This window comes from Acyrthosiphon pisum, chromosome X (genome assembly GCF_005508785.2).
Source record: "Acyrthosiphon pisum isolate AL4f chromosome X, pea_aphid_22Mar2018_4r6ur, whole genome shotgun sequence".
NCBI lineage: Eukaryota > Metazoa > Arthropoda > Insecta > Hemiptera > Aphididae > Acyrthosiphon > Acyrthosiphon pisum.
Genome location: NC_042493.1, coordinates 98873811 through 98882414, shown reverse-complemented (window position 1 = coordinate 98882414; position 8604 = coordinate 98873811). Strand labels below are relative to the sequence as shown.

Sequence of the window (8604 nt, the reverse complement as noted above, 5' to 3'; positions counted from 1 at the left end):
GTAAGTTAAGTTGATTTATTTTGTTTTTAATTTTATTATATTTTACTATTTCAGTCTATTTCGTTTTCATGTACAAAAATATTTACCGTAAATAATTGTTTAAAATTTAAAATTTATATCATTCAAATCTAAGTTATATGGAAATACTGTATGAAGTAAAAACACTATAGTCTATAATTTAGTTTAGGGTTGGAAAAAATTAAGAAATTAAGTGCGTCTGTGTTGTATAAACAAATTAACTTTTAACTTAACTGACTTAACCTAGTTAAATTAACTTTTAACTTTTTATTATTGTTGCATATTAAGTTAACTTAACTGAGTTAAAAAAAATCATAAAACTTGCCCAGCCTTGCATTATTTATATGTTAATTTAAAAATTTAATTTACTGAAATATTTATTTTGGGTATATATACCATGATTTTATTTGGATGAATTTATTTATTCAGATTTCATATATAACAAATAGTAGGTATTACAAATTTTAAATAATAAAAGAAAATATTAGCTTACCACAAATAAAAGATTATGCAGTACTCCAATCCCAGCACTACTTCTTCTAGTAGCCATACTCGATATCATACGCCATTCTTGAGTTCTGCAGTCAAAAACTTCTGCACTACTTAAACAACTATTGCCATCAGAACCGCCAACCTTGAATTTATTATATAAATTTTATGTATCTACTTTATAACAGAAATTATTAAGAAATTAATTAGTAATATTTCAATATAGCTTACAGCATATAGATAGTTATTTATCACGCCAACTCCTAAATGTCGTCTTTTAATTAACATGTCAACAGTTGATTTCCAATAAGGTGATTCTGAAGATAAATCTAGCAAATAAACAGATTGATGAACTGATCCAAGATTCACACCTCCCATATAAATCACAAAATTATCTTTTACTACAGCTAGACCACCACTAAAACGTGATGCAATCATTTGTGGCCCAGGCTGCCATTGGTTGATTTTTGGGTCATACCATTCTGTACTATCAAGATTTCCACCATGCCTTGATCCACCAACCGCTAAAATAACCTGTTATAATTAAAACGTTAAATATATTGAAAATATAAATAAATTATAATGGATTCATACTTTTTGAGAACCAGGTTGTCTAGGTTTTTTCCGGTTGTGATGTGGAATGGTAAGGAATGAAACAAGCTCATTTGACTTAAGTAAATGAAAATGTAAAGCTTCAATTACGTAATCTTTAGCTTAAAAAAATATAAATATATAAAATATAAATTAATTAGTCACAAAAAAACGTATATTTATAGAAAAAAACTTACATTTGAGACAATTATTAACAAGAGGTTCCTCAACTATTTTTTTTAATATGTAGTCTTTGGATGTTAATGGTAAACGCACATGTTCCATTAATTGGGGCAAGATACCTTTTCTGGAATCCAAATCATATTTTATCCATCGAATTACAGATTCAAATACCTACAACATTCAATATTATTATAAATTAATTATACTGTATATGTGGAAGCCGGTTAAATTATTTTTTCTTCTATTATTCTAAAATAAAACAATAATACATTTTAGATCACCTACTTTTTCTTCAGATGGAACTTTCAACTCATCACAGGCGATCAACTTAACCATTTGTTCAGATGATAAGGATAGGAATTCATCTCCTTCTACCATGTCTCTAAGTATCAAAATCTAACAATAATAAATCAAATTGTCTTGTAGAATCATAAAAATAAATAATATTTCATACGAAAAGTGTTGCAGAATATATAATTCTGAACTTCTTAACAATTTTGTACAGCTATGCAAATCAGCTAACGCATTTATAGCAATACAGTTTTTAGGACACATTTGTGTCTGTAAAAAATGACAACATGCTTCTTTTACTTCTTGTAACTGCAAGATATTTGAAGCTTGTAATAAAATCTTGAGAAACAAACATAAGGTACACAATTTAAACTAATTTTTTGTCTATAGTAAAATCAAACTTCTTATATTATTAGTTATTACCTGTAAATTATTTTCAGTGACAGTGATTTCCCCGGAATAAATAAAGTTTACTAACAGCTGTAAGGCCGTTGAATCTAACTGTTTCATAATAACAAGATATTGATTTTTTTCTTCACAATTTTTAAACATTGCATGGAAATAAGGACTAGCTGATGCTAAAATCACTTTATGACCACATATAATTTTACCATCATCGGTTTCTAGTTTAAAATCGCAAAACATCTCATCCCTAAAAACATAATGGTTTACTAATATTTATCTAGTAGTTTAAATCACTACTACTACTTACCATCGTAAGGATTGTAGTACTTTAAATATCTCCACATGAGATGATTTTTTATACTTGTATTTAGCTGATTCACATCGCCTGGATTCCGGAATTTGCTTTGTATTTTCCATTGCCAATTGTATATAAATTAGATCTGGTACTTGGAATACTTGAGACTAAAAAATGTGCATGAAATCAATTTCAATGTCAATTTTAAGAATTGATAAAATTTATTAATATTCCTCTATGAAATTAAAACTAATATCAGTATCAGCTTTTCTTATAATAATATTCAACATTTATATTTAACTTAAAAAAAAATTAATTTAAATTTACAATTCAACAAAACCCATTAAGTCATTAATATTATTCATTGATAGGTTATTTCATTTGTTTTTTTAGCGTTTTACAGCCACATTTAATTACGCGTTACTGGACATGCAAATTAAGATCTTGCCATTCGCTCATAGGTTGAAGTTAAAATTGTAATAATTTAAATTGGATATTTAAGTTAAAAAAACCCCCATTTTTATAACCATACTACCTAAGTGTCCACAAAAATATATAACATGTTAACTCAAAATAACGAATAAAACAAATAGGCTAGTGGGAACCGCTCTGCTGTACTGTATGTGTTGTGTGGGTTACTGTAATGGGTGTGTTAAGTTTAAATTAAATTATACCTGTTGTTTTATCCGGGGGCTGATCGCTGATCAACAATAGTTAGCTTACCTGTACTTGATTGGACTGTATATAATGGTTTAGATGAAATGCCTAACGCTACCTGACTATCCTATACCTTGGTGATTTTACTTGGGGGTCGGCGGGAAAAACTGATGAGCCGTGTAATGCTTAGTGTTTACGTGTGTACTATGTGTGATAATAATTGTAGGAATGATTGATTGTGTAAATTATTGTGTGTATGTGTGTGTGAATAAATAAATAAATTTATAAATAATAATATAAGTTGTTGTATCATGCATAATATTATGTTAAGAGGACATTGTACCCTCACCCGCATATAGCAAAAACTGTGCGGGAAAGAACCAAGAAAGGCTACAGTCATAACTAAGGACCAACATTTTCACCTCATAAAAAGGAGAACTTTGGCTATGCAATATCGTTTTAATTTTTTTGATATCGGAAATTTAAAAAAATATTATTTAAGTTTGAAAAACACAAGTTCTCTCGGTTCTTTACCGCGCAAAACAGTTTTTGCTATGTTGTACATTTGTAAGACGGAGATAACGCATGCGGGCGCGACGTCCTCTTAATACAATAATAAATATATAAACATTTATGTAATGTGTAACAACATTTAGTAATTAAATCAGCACGTTTTAGTAGATGTAGGTAGCAATATGGAAACTATGTCAAGCGATAATATATAAGTGATGGCACATGTGGGTCCTTCAGCAGTGATCGCTTGATGCGGTCGTAAAATAATAATAACAAATAATAACTCACGTATTTGTAGGTGAGCGGAATGGCCAGCCGTCTCTAACCTGTAACACATTGAATAATACACTCGTAAACAATAGATCAAACCTCAAGTATTAGAGCTGGTACAAGTACTACAAATACAAATAACTGACCTTCAGCCGATAGTAGTTGTCGTGCACGAATAATAGTAGCACTCTGTTAGCAAAAGCCTATGCTGAATAGGTACAATAATTTCTAAATATTTCCTGCTGCGACTCGCGCTTACGTACGGGTAAACAAAAAATGCCGTCGCGATTTGAGCGTAGGTACGTTACGATAATAATAAGAACACTAACAATAATTGTCTCTCACAAACGAAAAAATAATTTTATAATATACGTGGATTTAATACAACAAACGCGTCGCGCGTTGATAGAGCAACAAGTAGCAACAACGAAAGTCGAAAACATCGTGTATTGCACAACTATTGTGTCTGTGTGCACTCTTTTTTCGAGCAATGAGCATAGCTGCTGCTGATAAACAAATCGTCTATAGATAACACGAGAAAAACCATAATATTATAATTCGAAATAAAAGTGATTAGCTAACAGCGCACCGTGTACACCGTGTGTGCGAGTGTGTGTCACGTTTTGAGAATTCTTAAAAAGATTTCGTTCGAGACGGACACCTAGATAGGTAGATAGATTCCCATCTCCGTCCGTGTGCTGGAATGATTATTATGATTATATCGTCAGTGGCGGTGGTCAAGATCAGCGTTACTCGACACTCTCATACCGAGCTACACTCTGTATAGTCTGTAGTAGGCCGGTAGGTGGTACGCTCTACGCGTAGTAGAGCTATAAACTAAATTGATTAGTCCCTAAAACTGTGTGTGGTACGAAATTTAAATGTGTGTTATTTAAATTAAACCTTTATGATATTGTGTACAATGTGTATAATTGTATAGCTACACATTTCTTTTTATATTTTAATGGTTGTTTTTTTTATCAAACTACATTTTAACGATTGTCTACATTCTACGCAGACGCGTACAGTATCTCCGCATTGAACAATATTTTTAGTTGTTATTTATTATAATTTATAAGTTATTATTGTTCGTATTTCATTGTTATTGAGAGCAGCCGTTTCATAACACTCCTATAATAGCCTTCACTGCTATCATTATTATTTAAACTCATTATTAATTCTAATCGGACACTTACCTATAGGTAGACATATATCTTTTAGTCATTAAGTATATTTTGTATGTCTATACGGTCATTCTGTCACGGTGTATTCGTGTATTATTAACTATTAAGTAGGTACTTACCTAAGTATTTCCTTATAGTTTATTAGTTTAGTATTTAGTATGGGTAATCATTTTTATTTCTACGTTTTATACCACGAACTTAACAATGAATATATGTTTAATAAAAGTAAATGTAAGTACGTAGGTACTACTTATTGTGGCCTCAAATATAGTGGTACCTACCTTTCTTTAACAAACTGCTATTTGACGAAACTAACATACCTAGGTACTTAGGATAATTGAAATGTATTTTTTATTTATTTATTTATTACTATTATATATTATTATTTATATACATTTTGCACACTAAAAATGAGTTTTATATAGGTATGAAAAAACATCACTGCTACATACTAACGACACTAAAGTAATTGATTGTAAATTTATATTATTAATTGATACTATGATTTTTTATTTTTTTTTTGAGAACTTCAACTATTTCTAGTAAATTAATATTGCTGAAAATGTAGCTATTAATGTTGAGTAAATTAATATATACATAAATTTATAAATCATTTAATTTTGTTCATAGTAATGAAATAGTATATTAACAGGTGCCTACCTATATATTGTTATTAATTTATATCATGTGTTATTGGTTGAAGAAGTTTAATTAGTGCTAGTTTTTAGATCATTGGTTTTTTATTTAGATTTAACCGAATTAAGACTATTAAGACTACCTATTCGTGTAGTACAAAAAATTGGATATTTTAGGGACTGAAACTAAATATGTACAGCACATAGACTGAGAATCACCAGACGGGATTGTTTGCGAGAGAGAAAAGAGAGGTTTTTGGCCTGTTACAGTGTGCTAAAACATATTGTAGCCCAAAACATGTTTTTCTCTCTCTCATAATATGATCGTGTGTTATATTTTCTCACTCAGTTATGTCGTCTGGATTAACCTATGACAGCCCTGGTGTGCGAAGCGCTGTCACTTAGTTTATAGGTCTATCATGGTGGTAAGCTATGAATATCTCCTATTAAACAAAAAAAGGAATGCTGGAATTGATTTATTATATATTGATATCTATTAAATACTTTTGGTTTATTTGACGTTTATTAATATAAATAACAATTATTGTACCATAGGTAATATTTTATTTTATTTTTATGCATTCAATTTTTTAAAATATTATCGTAATATTGTGTGTATAGTCCCATACAATATCTAAAACAACTTAACTAGGTACCTATTCATTTTTGATACTATAAAAAAAACGTTATTTGTCAAATGGAACTCGACGATTTTCAAACTGTGTAGGTGGTAGCAGATATAAAAAGGAGAATCGCTGCCATATTATATAATAAAAATATTTATGATAAATTTATCTGTAACTTTTTTTTTATGTGGCATCGATGACGCTGCCGGAAATGTAAAGCATTACATCGGCAGAATTTATCTGTCACTGTTTCGACAGTAGTTGTGTTCGGTAAGTGGGTACGCTATCAATAGAAGCCAAGTTAGAATCGTCGACGACTATTTAGAAAAATACAGCGTTGGCGTGCGATTGTCGATTAAAAAAATTAAATAAATATTTATCTTCTTTTTTTATTGGCAGAATGTCTTATTAATAATAATAACAGCATGTTTTTTTTTGCTACTTCTGATTATTGATTTTGTCAGTAATGTCCACGAATGTTCACCTCATGATGAGATAAATGGTGGTATTTATATTTTGCATGCTTTTGCATATTTTGGATAAAATTCATATTATTGCATATCACGGTCGGGTGGAATCCCCTTAAGAACGCACTCGAAGATATTTTTTAAATACTACCTATTATTATGTGTAATATGAATATAAAATATAAATTGTACAATGTGTTTAGCTGCAGTGACTGGTGTCACGCATAACTTTTACATATTATTATTAAACAACTCCCTAGTATAGATTTAAAACGTAATGACATAATAATATAGTATATAATGTGTCATGTGGGTGATGGGTCACTGTAATGTAGTGATTTGATAAAAAAACATTAAAATAGGATATGAAAAACAATTCTGAATTCTGATCGAAATCTGTCAGTCACCCTATAATATTATCAAGTATATTTTATGTAGCTAATTATTGTTATTAAAGTAATAATTTATTTTACTATTAAATATTAGTATACTCACTACTAAAGCAATTAAGATTAATGTTTGCGAAAAAATTGTATTTTAAAATGTAATTTAGGTATATTATGTATGGGTACAATAAAATAATATAGGTACCTCAAAAGTTTCAAGTACCTACCCACAAATAACATTTTTAAATTATAACAAAGTAACTAAAAGTCTAAAACGTAAATCTTCGTTTAAATAATTTATTTAATTAATTATCTAATTTCGTCTAAATTTAAACTTCGAATGTCTATAAAAATAATTTTACCTATTTATAATTTTTTTTTTTAATTTTTTGGTTGGAAAAAATAGTTTGTACTATTTATGAGGATTAACCTTATATTAAATTTACAAGAATATGGACCCAATTTTATCATGTATCTTGAATAATACAATGAATATTTTTAATTCAAGTATCTACGGTTGTTGGTTTTTGAGTTACAAAAAACTAAGAAAATTATTCGATAATAATTCGTTAATTTTCGCAGAAAATCTAATTTCAAAAAATTTGACTTTCCTGTGACCTGTGTCGATATACCATATTATACACATACACCGAATTATTCTTATTATGCTAACGTATATTAAATTATACGATACAGCGCACAGTAATACAATATAAATTATAATATAGACAAACGGAGTACCTATAAAGTGTTATATTAGCAGATTTTATGTGTGTAATTTTAAATACATATTATATGATGGCATGATGCAATTTAAAATATATAATATTATAAAGTACAATACTATAATGTAGGTATAATATTATGTACTGTTTTATTTTACGGCTGTGATCTGCAAAAAATTGTTTAAAACTATAATAAGTGTTCCGTTATTCTAAAAAGGTTAAGAGACCAATACCCTTACGATTTTATAGGTTTAGGTTTGAATTTCGGTTCTATTTTCGGTTTTCAAAAAATTAATATTTCATTCTCAGTTAATATTATACTTTCTTATTAGACTTTATTTTTATTAAGAACCTCTACTTAATGATAAGTATTTATAGTAAAGTCTAAGTGTACATATTTTAGAATTTACGTTATAAACACTAAAACTATATAAAAAAAAACCTACTAATATTCATGTGAGTAGGTACCTATATCGTATATCCTAAATTATATTATATCATGAGATAAATAATCAAATTGAAACAAAACGTACACATTGTAAAATCACTTGCGCTCAGAATCTACTAATGGCGCATTATGCGAAAACAAGTTTTTCAATCAAAATATTTTTTTTTAAATTATTTTTTCTATGAATATTTCTAGAATTGAATCAGTAGTCAGAATTAAATTTTTGTTAAAGCACAAAACTAAAATTGTTCTTCTATTTAGTTCTTAGTTTATATATCTAATTTCGTCCAAATTTGAACATAAAATAGAAGACTGTGTTTTTATATTTTTTGGTTACAAAATAACCTACTTACGATGGAATCTTGTTTTAAATTTTCAATCCTTAGCAATAAAAGTTGAATATTTTATAAATTTTTAGCTA

At 28.4% G+C, this 8604-nt stretch overlaps 1 protein-coding gene across 5 annotated transcripts in view; it reads right to left on the bottom strand.

The window, feature by feature from the left end:
- Nucleotides 1-8604, bottom strand: part of LOC100169580 (ring canal kelch homolog) — a 14700-nt gene that overhangs the window by 4416 nt on the left and 1680 nt on the right. The window contains exons 1-10 of one of the 5 annotated variants that reach the window (XM_016807994.2): nt 3859-4216; nt 3731-3768; nt 2285-2439; nt 1996-2224; nt 1736-1944; nt 1567-1663; nt 1296-1452; nt 1102-1220; nt 739-1041; nt 512-652 (exon numbers count right to left, since the gene is read on the bottom strand). In XM_016807994.2, coding sequence (XP_016663483.1) covers nt 512-652; nt 739-1041; nt 1102-1220; nt 1296-1452; nt 1567-1663; nt 1736-1944; nt 1996-2224; nt 2285-2394 — 1365 coding nt within the window. In that variant the 5' untranslated portion in view covers nt 2395-2439; nt 3731-3768; nt 3859-4216. Of the gene's footprint in view, nt 1-511; nt 653-738; nt 1042-1101; nt 1221-1295; nt 1453-1566; nt 1664-1735; nt 1945-1995; nt 2225-2284; nt 2440-3730; nt 3769-3858; nt 4217-8604 lie in introns of those variants that run through there. The other 4 variants (XM_016807984.2, XM_001948601.5, XM_029491726.1 and 1 more) reach the window with 4 other exon arrangements.